The following is a 14,189-nucleotide window of genomic DNA, read 5'->3' as shown; positions in this document are numbered from 1 at the left end:
CCAATGCATGCAATGCATGAGCAATTTAAATTGCTCACTCCTCTTTCTTCATGAATTGAAATTCATGAAATCACTTAATGAGTCTAACTCATTAATTATCAATCTAATTGACTTAATGAGTCTAATTCAAATTGGACTCAATCCAATAGTTGGATTCAATTGAGTCTAACTAAATGAGTCTAATTTGAATTAGATTTAATCCAAATCCAATGATCCATCATATGAATCTATCTTCATTGACTTGTTCTTTATGTGTGAACCAACAGGTTCTCGAAATGTTTGTAATGTATCCAAATCAACATTTAAATACATAAGCAATGAGTGACATCTAGCAAGGCATCATTGCTAACTAAGTGACAAGAATGTCGAGATCCGACTTAACCTTTCCGTGACTATTATCTTGTATGACTCAATCCTTCTATCCTTGATATCTAGATTGATCAATGAGACATAGACCGTGTCATCCTCTTATCAATCTTTATGTTTCTTGATCTCTAAATAGACACACTCAATTAAATAAGCTCAATATCGCATATTGGCTCATTTAAGCATGATCATGCATTCTTGTGTTCTACTAATCAAGGGGCCCATAGATATCACTTCCGTCATATAGAAGGGATAGATCACATCTACATCACTCATATCCCTCCGCATAACTTATTGCATACCCAGTGATCGACTTTATGATCCACCCTATTACGGGTGACGTTTGTCGATACTAAAGTATACAACTCCTTATGTAGGGAACCGTAGTGACTTCAGGTCTAAGGACTATTCATACTAATAGTCACATGAGAATGTTTATGACACTCATATAACGATCTATGAAACATTCTCATGGCGGATCATTTAGTATATATTCTCTAATATATACTCATGTGTCAACCTGATATCTCATATCTGTTGGGGTTGCAAAGTTACAAACATAGTCCCACATTGAAAACACATGGGAAAGATCATGAGTTTATAAGAGAAAGATATCTCCATTGGTATGAGACCTTTTGGGTAGAGACCAAGAGCAAAATCATGAGGGATTAGGCTCAAAGTGGACAATATCATGTCATTGTGGAGATATCTAAATTCTTTTCGATCCTACAATATCCATGATTTGTGAGATTAAGTTATCCGTTGACCTACATCGGGCAGCCGAGCTTGGATGGGACTCAGCCCAAATATATATAGGGCACCCTCTAATGCTAACTTGTAGATGTGATATTTCTGACCGGCCAGGTGTGTGGCCACCTAGAGGTAGGACGCCTCCCAACGATATTTTGCCAATGTGAGGGACTTTGACAGGTCCATTTGCTAGCCGATCGAGAAGGAAGGCCGATTAGGAGTCGTACGTAGAAATAGTGATCATTCTAGTCCTTATTAGATGTGGGCATCTTGTCAAAGTAGACAGCGCCCACTCGGGCTTGGAAGAGAAAGATGCCTGGATCGGACAATTTTAGATAATAAAAATAATAAAAAAATAGGGGGCAAAAGGGGAATTCTGTATATGCGAAATATAATAACAACCCCGCACAATAGTCTAAAAGAGTTGGGTATCAACTGGTGCAAGGGAATGTGGAAGTACTTACAGACGTCAAAAAAGAAGAGATGAATGAGAAATCGTAAACTAGCAAAGAATTGGTCTTTGAAGAAAGGAAGGAAGTCGTCTGGGGGCGTATGAAGGTGAGCATAGGCAAAAGGTTGTGATTTTATGATTGTTGAGAATGTAGTAGATCATCCTCATCTGGTCAACCTCATCACCATTAAAATCAGACGCGGTGGAGGTATAGCACAGTCCGAGGATAGCCGGGGTGGAGAGGGAGAGCGTGCCATGGAGCAAAAGATAGAAATCAAAGATTAAAAGGGAAAGGAGAAGGAGCTTATTGAAGAAAGATCGCCGGCGACAAGCAAGGAACAGAGAGTAAGGAAACAAATGAGAAGAAGACAAAGGTAATGCAGTAAGTGAAGAAAGAAACGAAGGGTTTAAAACCCCTTGGCACAACTGCCCTGAGCCATCCAATCAAGGATTTTAGAAAAATGAGGTTTAATCGTGGCCGCTAATTTTGAAAAGGCAACCGTCGCATCAAGTCCAAATAGTCGCCTATCACATCACACATGTAGCTGCAGGGAAAAGCGACACGTGGTATTCGATTATAGGTGGCATTAATGAAGAAGGATAGCGCATGATTAAAAAACATGACCAAGCGTGCTTTACATTAATGGTTAGGGATTTGAACAACTTTCAAAAAATTATGATGATGTCAGTAACAATTAAAAGGCACTAAGTGGAGGTGATCACTCAGAGAACAGATCAGAAGAAAGTTAAAAAATATCTAAGTGTTGTCCATGATAGATCCAAGTGGCATCAACCTCGGTGTATGAATGGCCGATTGGAGCAGAGATAAAAAGGAATTTAGAGAATGGCCAAGTGTTGTCAGTGTTAAATCCGAGAAGCATCAACCTCAGCATATGAATGGCCGATCAGAGTAGAGATCAAAAGGAAGTTGGAGAACGGCTAAGTGTTGTATGTGTTAAATCTAAGCGGCATTAACCTCGAAGTGTAAGTAGCTGATCCGGGAAGAGCGATCAAAAAGAAGTTAAAAATAAGCTAAGTGTTGACAGTGATGAATTTGAGCGACATCAATCTTAGAATAATGAATAGCTGAGTGGTGACTTTAAACCCTAGTATGTTCGGTCAGGGAAAAGTCAACTTCTTGGCAAATAGAAGGAACAGAAAAATGTCATAGTCGAGCGGTAACTCTAAACCCTAGAACACCTGATCGAGAAGAAGAGTTACAGAACATACTAAGCATCCAGTCAATTGGACTTGTAGCCTCCTTTGACTAAACTTGAGGGAAAGGCTTGTGATATGGTGATGAAGAGGGGCCCCACCAAAGATGTGTCAAAGAAGGGAAGAATGACTGACATGGAGATCAAAGTCAAGACAGTCAAAGCCCAGGTCCATCGACCGGGCGCAGTGGGCCGAACGGGTCCCATGGGCGGTCAAACATGGTTGTCTGAACGGTCGCCCACGATGAACCTGCGACTACGGTTAAGAGATAAACTGTGAATCCCTCAGACCATCGTCCTGGTTGGTCGGATGAAAGGCAAGCCTCCGACAACAGAAAAGCTGAGTGAAGGAAGATAGCTCTATTCAGTACGACTGAGAGGGGGAGTCCCGATCGAGCGACCTCCAGTCAACCTAGAGTGGGACCCACCTACGTATCTCATTTTATCCTTTTGGAGGTTCGTACCACTGACAATAGAGCATGTCCAGCAAGCAAATAATACTTTAGAAGCTTTCAACCTGTCACATCAGAAATTTGTATTCTTAGGATGCTTTGAAAAGTGTGCATATGCTTTGAGATGCATGCACAGATGTTTACAGTGACAATATAAAAGGGGGTTTCCATCCACAGGTGGAAGTATGCGTTACTTTGCTATTTAACATGCTCATTGCTACAACATTTCTACTATTCTCCACCATATTGAGGGCTGACTTGAGCATTGGAGGGTCAATGCCGGGAACTCCTTCTTAGCCCGACACTAATGCTCCTTATCTTGCAAGACCTCGTGAACTGTTCACCTAGTCAACTGCAGAGTCATATCCCCAGCCAACTGCAAAGCGACATCCCCAGCTAACCATCTTCTCCGGCTTTGGACAAGATCAGTCGACTTGCCATATAAGCATATATTCGGCCCCTCAACTCAGTGGCCTCATTTTTTTTTAGTATTTTATGTCATGAAGGGCGGAGAATATTCTGTATGCAAGCTGTACATTTGAAATTTCTTCTCTGCCAAATGCAGAAATTATGTGTCTTTTAAGAAAGGTGTCAGGACCTGTTTATGGTTTGTCCTTTTTTAGAAATATTTTAAAATTCGTACATAAATAATAACACTATAAAAAGGGGTCTCTATCTATTGGCACATGTATGTGATGTTCCATAATTTTATACACTCATAGCCATTGTTTATTGATTCTGCTATTCTTTGTTTTGATTTAATTATTGACTTGAGCGTCGAAGTGCATACGCCGAGGATGTCTTTCCTGACCCAGTGCTAGCGCTCTTTTTGACACACAGGTGACACACAGGAGCACTTTACCCTCTGTTTGGGAGGAGGTGAGTAAAGGGGAGGGAAAGGTAAACATGGGTAAAATGAATTTTTACCCTTGTTTGGGAGAGAGCGAGCTATGAAGGGGAAGGGGAGAGAAGGGTAAAGCTTCCCCTTGCATGCTCGGGAATAAGCGAAATTCCTTACACCCCAAATTGGGGTGTAAGGAAGGGTAAGGAGAAATTATTACAATTATATCCTTATTTATTTTTTCACATGCAGATTTATTAAAAAAATAAGAGGATATTTTTGTAAATTTATATATTTAACCTTCATTCCATCCCTTTCCTCTCACATAAACTTTCCCTCCCTTCCAAACAAGGGCAAGATAAATATATTACTTTCCCTTCCTTTCCCTCCCTTCCCCTTCCATCCCCTTCCATTAATGAAGCTTACCTCACCCCATCCAAACAGAGGCTTAGAGTTACTTCTGGGACAGTGAGAATTATTCATTCAATCAATCCTAGAATCATCTTTCTTAATCTACCATTTTCTTTACTTTTGAGTGTTATACTATTCATCCATATTTATTTGTAATGTCATTTCAGTATTATAGAGTTCAGTGGAGGGGACTGAAATATTCAAGATTGACCTTTCCCATGTTAACCCAGATGTGTAGGATGTTTTTATTTTCTTATATTTTAAAGATTTGGACATGCTGTTGTGGCCTGCTCAGGAGATAGAAGGAGCTACTTTGTCTCACGTCTTAACAAAATTCTTTGAAATACCGGGTGTTCAGCTGTCGCCTGACCAATTTCAAAGGCTTTGGTGAGCATGACATTTCCAATGCGTGGTTAGAATGGTAGAAAGGTGATGTATAAAACCAAGAGGGGAGGAGAGAATCAAAAGCAATTAGGGATAGATGAAATACATGGTAAGAAAGGTAGATGTAAGTTTCATTTTGATGCATTTGCCCTAAGGCCCCATGTTTGACAAAAGACAAAAGAGTTTTGATGGATCAGTTTTGCCCTCATCTTCTTCTTTATCTTAGACACATGCTTCTGAATAATGTAGACGTGTAAGATAATTCTCAGAAACATTATCTTAGACATTCCTATTTATTCAGTCTCAAACCCCATCTTAAACACCAACGTGGCTTTGTTTCTCGTTCATTGTATCCCATTTTGCTTTTTCATGATTTTATCACTATTTATTATTTGCAAAGGATTATTAAGTTTTTCTGAGAACAATGCCGAGTGAAAGGAAGATCGTTGACTTTTTGAACATAAATTCTACGACTTTATTTTCTTGGGAGGCTATTTTGTATATCCACATTCAAATTAGGAACTCGGATTCAACTGATATGTTTTTGTTTTTGACTAAAACATAATTTAGGAGTGTATTTTAAGATTGCACTCCTTTTCAAATTTTTCGTCAAAGAATTCTCCAGAAAAATAGTTGGGTTGAGATCAGGTTATCAAATGTCTTTATTCTATCTGTTATATATCCGACGCAAGTGTTGTTGATTTTGTTGCATCAGATTCTACAAGTCAAGTTTATTTTTCTTACGCTGTGACAATTCCGAGAATGCTGTTGATTTAGTCAAAACCAAATGTCAATGTGGTAATTAGAATGATCGGAACATCTAGGTCGACGGTAAGAGAGAAATTTCCTGACTGAACAAGCTAAAACATCGAATTGTTGGTTGAATAACGATCTTAATCTTTCTAGAGTTGCTGAAGTTTTAAGGTGTTTAAAGGTGTTTGATAAGTTAATCACACTAAGCTAAGTTTAAAATAAATCAAGTTTTTGAAATAGTTGTTCAAGTTTGACTTGATTTATTTTTTATAAGGTTGAGTTTGGTTTAAGCTTGGCTTGAGTTTGAATTAAACTTGGCCTGAGTTTGATTTATTTAGATATTACTGAACTTTCAATTCAAGCTTGACTTGAATTTAGTTGGTTTAGATGTTATCGAGTTTTCAATTTAAAGTTGTTTGATTATTTAAAATTTTTACTTATTTGATTGGTTATTAAGTTTGATAATTAAAATTTATTTGTTTATTTTAATTTTTTTTTACTTATTTAACATCATGTTAAGAGTTTTATTAATGAATATAATTCATAAACATTGTTTACGAAGTTATTCACGAACATTGTTTATCAACATTGTTCACAAACATTAACGAGCTGAATATATATGTGTTCAAGCTTGTTTGTTTAATTTAATGAGTTGTTTAAGCTTGTTTATTTAATCGATATTGTGTGTATTGAATAAACATAAATAATTTTTTAACAAGCTAAATACCAAATTTGGCCATAAATATTTGGTTCATTTACAACCCTAGGCAAAATAAATGTACTTTAAGATGGAAGGTGATTGGTGTCACTTTTACCGTGATGAAAGGATATGCTATCATATCATATGAAAAGACATTTTTGCCCCCATGACAATGGACCCGACTCTGACTCTAGCAAACACATTTGTCACATAGTTGGTATATTGCTCCAATAGATTTTGGGATTAATTTTTAACGGTATAAAGTGTCTTGTTGGATGTCTAACCTTACTATGCAAAGAGCCTTTGTACTAGGGCAAAATACTCCTTGTGATTTACCGTCTGTATTTTACTGTGAGATCGATAATACTGGACACTTAGAATGAATGATATCACCTTTTGCTCTAATATAAAAAGATTTTTTTTCTTGGGCGATGATTTAGCATAGGGTCTATTTAATCTTGTATGTATTCGCGATTCAATTCTCATTAATGACATATTACTTGGATATTTTTTTTCTAGTGGAATAATAAATTTGGGATGTTAAACTGTTCAACTATTCGTTGGAGCACTTTAAATTTATCCGTGAAAGCTAGTTTAAAAACAAAATAAAAATGTAAAGGCACTTTCATATTAGCATTACATTAAATGGAATGCTACTGAGCCTAACTACATCCTTTCTCATCTTTAGGCTTTACAAATTTATAACAGATCTACATCTGTCAACTCATCGTCCATCTCCTTGTTTGATGGCTTTACCAATCCATCATTGCTCATTCGTAACTCATCAAACAATTAAAAAAAAACACCCAGAGAAAAAAAGGGGAGAGATTCCTTGTAGGTTACTATCCTCGAGTTGGTTTGATTTTCTTATGCCCACTCCTCGGATGAGCCCACCTAAATGGAGGGGTTCTAAAAGAATCAATGCGGACTTACTAGACTATCATGATCTTTGATACTATAATGATTTTCTTATGCCTACTCCTCGGGAATCAATAGCAAGAGTTGAATATTTAAATTAAAAAAAAAACTATATGAAATTATTGGGTTAAACGGGCCTCCATAGGTAGTATTGTCATTGGATCAAATGGATTGTCCAAGAGTTCGACCCATTTCATCAACGACCCATTCTATATATCATGTTATTAGGGTAACCGACTCCATCAATCGTCGCGCCGAAACCAGCAAAACCAAGAGCATCAAAGAGCTCCAGCCATGGCGGTCGGGTGAGGATTTCCCACCTTTCGAGCCTTAGTTTTCCTTAGATTTCCCAGTTTGACACTTTGTTGGATATGTTTCTTGCAGTAAAAACAAGAGAATCTCCAAGGGGAAAAAGGGTGGCAAGAAGAAGACGTAATTTAACTTCGCCGCTATTGTTTCTTTTTCTTGTTGGTCTAGATTGTATCAATTCGTTCAATTTTTTTTCCCCCATTTTCTGTTTGTTATGGACCATCTGGTCGATTGATTGATTCAGTGTAGATCCCTTCTCTAAGAAGGATTGGTATGACATCAAAGCTCCGTCAGTCTTCAGCGTCAGGAGCGTTGGGAAGACCCTTGTCTCTAGGACGCAGGGAACGAAGGTATGTCACTCTGAAACAACGATCTGTGATTTTTTTTTTCAGTTAATATTGTTCGAATTCTGTGGCCTATATGTTAGCTTAGTTCGGTTATCACTTCGGTTTATATGTACTAGCTTGATTCGTTTTTGTTTTAGTAGCAGTGGTGCAATCTTTTACTGACATGATGTTGCTTTGAGAAAGTTTTCTCTAGAGAGTTGACTTCGATAAGAGTAAATTTTTAGTTGCATTTGCTAAATGGATAAACATTGACAGTGCCATGGAGTTGACATCTGAGCTTATTGTTAGTCAGTAAACAAAATGGAACTTTGCTGCTAGCTGAATTATTATCTTCCATAAAGGAATGTTATTTGTCTAATAATTGTTTCAAAACATTTTTTTAGGACACTCATAAATTTTGTATGGGAACACACTATCTGAGGACAAGAATAACAATTGAGCTGGCTCAGTAGATAGAAGCCAAGGGATGAACATGGGTCAGATCTATTCTTGACCAATATTTAATCCAATTGAAAATTTTCTGATCAAGGAAAATTGATCCGAAACTGCATTCAGTATGTTAGATTTGATTGAAACTGAATTGGTTTAGATCGGATTAGGTCTGTTAGTGATTTTCTAGTCACCATCAAAGCATTTGCTAATGTTAATACTAGTTTGCGTTATTGAGGTTTATGCTGTATGAGGATATAGACATTGCTGGAACTGTCATTTATTTTTTCCATGCATAAATTAAACTAATCCTTAGTATTGGGCCGGTCTTGTATATGGTCGAACTGTTTAATGACTGGCCAATTTTATAAATATATAAATTATTGTTTTTTCTAACGCCTTAAGTTTTTATGATAGATTATTAGTCAATAAACTTTATTATACTATCAAAGCGGGAGGATTAGGGCTCAAATCATGCTCATGTTTTAAAAAAGGAGTTGTTTGCTAAATCTAGCACTTAAATTGTAGGTTGTGACAAGAATAGCATAAACACTTTAAAATTAACGAATATAAGAATCAACTTTTAAATCAATAACAAATCTCACCTAAGTTATATATCTAATTTTCAGAGTGGCAGGATTAGCTGTGTCATTCAGCAATTTGTTGATTTATTTATCTCTTTAATTAATCTCCATACAGTTTGATATTTTTGAGGTTGAGATAAATTGTTGTCTGCAAGCTCCTACTCTATGCTTTTATAGTTGTCTTTTAGATACATGTGCAACTGAGAAATATTTTTCCCCTGCTTGCTTGTTGCTTGTCATAATTTATTTGTATTCTTGTTTTCAGATTGCTTCTGAGGGACTAAAGCACAGAGTTTTTGAGGTTTCTTTAGCTGACCTTCAGAACGATGAGGATCAGGCCTACAGGAAGATCCGACTTCGTGCAGAGGATGTACAAGGAAAGAATGTCCTGACTAATTTCTGGGTATGTCTCTGACAGCTGTGTTAAGCATTCATGCTTTCCTGGCGTTTAACCTGGTAGCCTTTTTTTTCAGGGAATGGATTTCACAACCGACAAGCTTAGATCGTTGGTGCGGAAGTGGCAAACTCTCATAGAAGCGCATGTTGATGTTAAGACCACTGATAATTACACTTTGCGCTTGTTCTGTATTGCCTTCACTAAGAGACGTCCAAATCAAGTGAAGCGTACTTGTTATGCCCAATCTAGTCAGATTCGACAAGTATGTTCATTATTTCTATTCAATACAATGTTTTCATTTGAACATAAAAATCATTATCTGATGGATGATAATCATGCCACTTCAAACTTGTTTCAGATCCGTCGCAAAATGACAGAAATCATGATCAATCAAGCTTCATCATGCGATTTGAAGGATTTGGTGCAGAAATTTATTCCCGAGGTCATTGGTAAGGAGATTGAGAAAGCAACAACCAGCATTTTCCCTTTGCAAAATGTTTTCATTCGCAAAGTTAAAATCCTGAAGGCCCCCAAGTTTGATCTGGGAAAACTTATGGAGGTACTCCCATCCGTTTTCCTTATAGAATAATTAGATTTTTTTTAGTCAACCCTTTAAATTTGACACTTGATATTAAAGTTAACGACCAAAATTTGTGTGGAACTGTTTAAGAACTCAGTTAATTCACAAAGCTGCTGGGTGTTGTAGGTCCATGGTGATTACAAGGAAGATGTGGGTGTCAAACTGGATAGACCTGCCGAAGATGCCCAGATGGAAGGTGAAGCAGAAGCTGTTGCAGCCTAAACTATCGTTGGTTAGGTATCTTGTTTCAAACAACTTATTTTGTTGAGGACTTGTGCGAGCATTGCATTTGGCGTTCAATTTGATGAACTTGAAGCTTTGACATGCCTTATTTTTGTTGATTCGATCTTTTATTTGACTTCAATGAGGGCTTGACTTACCTATTAAGTTTACTTCAGATGTATGGTGGACAAGCTTAGGGATTTTAGATTTATAAACAAATTGTGTTTTTTTTCCTAAAAGAAACATTGATCTTAACGCGGTTCATATATATATTTTTTAATTCCATCTCATTCATCCATCAAATTGACCAGTCATCTAACTAGCAAGTTTTTTGATATTTGGAAAGTTTATTCAAAAATAATCCTACATGCTAAATAAATAAATAAATTATCCTTTAGATGGTAAGTTTATTGGAACTTAATCTACATCATACACGTTTCGAAGTTTATTCAAACATAATTTACATCATACAACGCTAAATAGAAGAAATATATTTTTGATACTTAAGCAGTTTAATGGAACATAATACACATTATGCGTGCTTATGAAAATCATCAGATGCATTAACCAAATAAAACGTAAAATATTATTTGTATGTATTTTCTTCCACTTATTATTACTTTTTCACAGGGCAATGTCTACATTGGCCTATATCTATTTACACAATGCAGACAAAATATCGGATTAATTATCCTCATTAATTTTAATATTAGACAAAAAAAATTAAAAGGGCATCCTAATTGAACTTTAATGAATCAGAGTACATCTTTGTAAAAATCAAAGAATATCCTATCGAATAAGAATTATCTAAAATAGTCTTAAGTTTTCTGACTGATAAATTCTTTATTTTTTTAATCGACTTTTAGGATTTCTATACGTAGCAAATACTTGTCAGTTACACGCGGTTGCAAATAGTTAGCTGCTTATATCGTTAGTGTTATCATATATATAATTTTGATATTTATTTGATAATATACTTGATGAGTCTAGTTAGATTAATATTGATCAAATGATCCTAAAAATAGAATGAAAAATCTATTGAGTGATTAGTTCTAATTATGATTGTTGGTGTAACCTTAGGTCAAGGTTGACCTGGTTGACCTGACTCGAGTTGACGTGACTCGAGTTGTATTTTGATGTTTGACTTGGGAAGATTGTCGGTGCAACCTTAGGTCAAGGTTGACCTAGTTGTGTTGCATGTTGATGTTTGACACTCGTGAGAGAGTTCTATTCTTGATGTGGGACAAGAATAGATGTTTGGGAGATTATTGGTGCAACCGTAGGTCAAGGTTGACCTGGTTGACCTGGTTGACCTGATTCGGGAAAAGTCCAAGTATGAAGACTTGGCACGGAAAAGTCCAAGCAGGGAGCTTGGCACTGGAAAAGTCCAAGCAGGGAGCTTGGCACTGGAAAAGTCCAAGTATGGAGACTTGCATGGAAAGTCCGAGAGGGGTCAGCACGTGAAAAGTCCAAGTATGGAGACTTGGCGGGAAAGTCCAAACAGGAGTTTGGCACGGGGAAAAGTCCCGGTGAGTGAAGCCGTGGAAATCTGGTGAGTGAATCCGGTGAAAATCCTAGTGAGTGAAGCTAGGTGAAGGTGAAAGTCCCGTGAGTGAAGCCGAGCATTGGGGAAAGTGAAGCAGGCGGTGAAAATCCTAGTGAGTGAAGCTAGGTGAATGGGAAAGTCCTAACGGGATGTTAGGCGGTGTGGAAAGTCCTAGTGAGTGAAGCCGAGCGGTGGGAAAGTCCCGTGAGTGAAGCAGCGATGAGAAAGTCTAACGGGATGTTAGGCGGTGTAAATCTGGTGAGTGAAGCCGGTGAAAGTCCCAGTGAGTGAAGCCGGCAAGGGAAAATCCAGATGGATCGGGGATGATCGGACTTACGGTGTTGGAAAGTCCAAGTAGGTCAAGGGATTGACCGGATACTTGGAGGGAGTTCTAGCAGGTCAAGTGACCGATGCTAGGGATGAAGTACCAAAGGTCAAGGTTGACCGGATATTGGTTTGAAGTCTTGGGAATTGGTTTGGTAAAACCAAGCTTGGATCGTCACCGGACCGATCCGGTACCTAGTTTTCTCGATCGGTCGATGACCGATCGACAGGTCAAGCTCTTTGATTCTTGCATCGATCGTGGCCGTGACCATCGCAGCAACAGAGCGAAAAGAAAAGCGGTGATCGGTCCACGCAGGCCGTCGGGCCATCTGATCGGTCTCCTGACCGTCGAGACGATGTCGCAAGCACGCCGGAGTTAGGATCGGTCCGTGGACCGATCCAGGTTGTGTCCCGATCGGTCCACGTCGACGTATGCACGATGAGGCTCGTGCGGCGATCGATGCACGGGGGACCGATCAGACAGTCTCGATCGGTCCGAGGACCGATCGGAGTTCTAGCCGCTCGACGTAACGGCTAGTTTCTTCATTGTTTCTCCTTCGGTATAAAGGCCGAGGGCTTCTGGTGCCGCCTTCTTTTCTTCTTGAGCTTCGCTCTTGACTCTTGAGGCTGGTGTGCTCTTGAGCTTTCTGAGCTCTCATCGAAGCTCTGCGTGAGTTTCTCCGGTGTTCTAGCTCTTTGGATCCGAGAAGTCGCCGTTTATCAAGGTTCGATGACAACAAGAGGCAAGCAAGTGTTTTACAATTTCTATTGTTCTTGTTTGTTGTCTCTATTGTTGTACTCCTTTGTTTGCTGTTGCAAAAGATTGTGGTGAGGTTTCTCCACCCACAAGGAGTATATTATTAGCCGGTTCTCCGGGGACTCATCCACCGACGGATTGAGAGGCTTCGTCCACCTTACGGACACGCCGAGGAGTAGGAGTATCATCTCCGAACCTCGTTACATCGACGCGTTGAGGTTTGATCTTCTTGTTTTCGTTTCCTTGTTTGTTTTTCCACTGCGCTAACGAATTGTAGGAAGAAATGCTATTCACACCCCCTCTCTGGCCGAGTACGAAGGATCCTAACAAGTGGTATCGGAGTAAGGTCGCTCTTCATCGGATCAACACCCGTGGGAGCAAAGCTAGAGAATGGATCTCTATGGAGAAGACATCACCATTCCACCCTTCTACGAATGCGGCGACTTCGCGTATTGGAAGGTAAGGATGAAGTACTTTCTTATGACTAACATAATGAATTGGTTTTGTGTACAAGAAGGTTTTACTCCTCCGGTGGATAAGGAAGGAAAACCACTTGAGAAGAAGGAGTGGACAAGAGAACAAATTCACAAATCCGAAATCAACGAAGAGGTAACGAGAATAATTGAATTTTCATTGCCTACTAACATCTTGTGTAAGATAGGTTACAACAATGCCAAGGAATTATGGGATAACTTGGCCAAGTTCCATGAGGGAAGCTCAAATTCAAGCCATGAAGAGGAGCTAAGTGAGCCAAGTAGCTCACATCATGGAGGAGAAGATTTAGAAGTTGAGGGCCACTCAACATCTAAAGAAGAAGAGGAGGAGAGTTCCTCTTCAAGATCGGAGCAAGAAGAAGAAGCTTCTACCTCCGGAAGGGATGAAGATGAGAGCGTTCATCCATCCTCAACCCTAGGTAACTCAAGCATTTTAATTTCTAGCAAATTACACATAATGTGCTTCGAGTGTAGGGAATTTGGACATTACAAGAGTAAGTGTCCAAAGAGGGTAAGAAAGACTCCACCGGCGCCAAAGGTCAAGGAAGCCGGAGTCCCGAAACGCAAGGGCAAGGAGCACATCGTGTGCTTCCAATGCAAGCAAAGGGGACACTATAGGAGTCATTGTCCGAGGGGGAGGCAACCTCACAAGGGCAAGAGACCGGGCACATCGATAGGGGGAGCTAAGGCAAACCCTAAGGTATCATTTAAGTCTCATTCGTGCAATACTAGTAAGATGCATGCTAGAAATTTTATTGCACTAGTCAATAATGATAAGCATGATAACATTAGAAATCGATACACATGCTTAGGTGCCAAACATGTGAGCCTAGATAAGGATAACACTAGGAAAGCCAACCCTAGAATTACCTCATCTAAGGTTAAGGAGAACCTAGGTAGGAATCCCAAATCAACTAGACACATGCCTAGGAATGCCTCAAAGAAAAATGACAAATCAAA

General features: G+C 38.8%; 1 protein-coding gene across 1 annotated transcript; it reads left to right on the top strand.

Annotated features, from left to right (window-relative positions):
- Positions 1–7,468: 7,468 nt before the first annotated feature.
- Positions 7,469–10,250, top strand: LOC122030327 (40S ribosomal protein S3a-like). The gene is made up of 7 exons (XM_042589533.1): positions 7,469–7,545; positions 7,625–7,672; positions 7,794–7,899; positions 9,175–9,312; positions 9,383–9,568; positions 9,665–9,865; positions 10,013–10,250. Exons 1-7 carry the CDS (start codon positions 7,535–7,537, stop codon positions 10,106–10,108), a joined length of 786 nt encoding a protein of 261 aa, XP_042445467.1. The 5' UTR covers positions 7,469–7,534; the 3' UTR covers positions 10,109–10,250.
- The last annotated feature ends 3,939 nt before the right edge of the window (positions 10,251–14,189 follow it).

The sequence above is a fragment of the Zingiber officinale genome, chromosome 10B, assembly GCF_018446385.1.
Source record: "Zingiber officinale cultivar Zhangliang chromosome 10B, Zo_v1.1, whole genome shotgun sequence".
Classification (NCBI taxonomy): Eukaryota; Viridiplantae; Streptophyta; class Magnoliopsida; order Zingiberales; family Zingiberaceae; genus Zingiber; species Zingiber officinale.
This window is presented reverse-complemented; position numbering and strand designations above follow the sequence as displayed.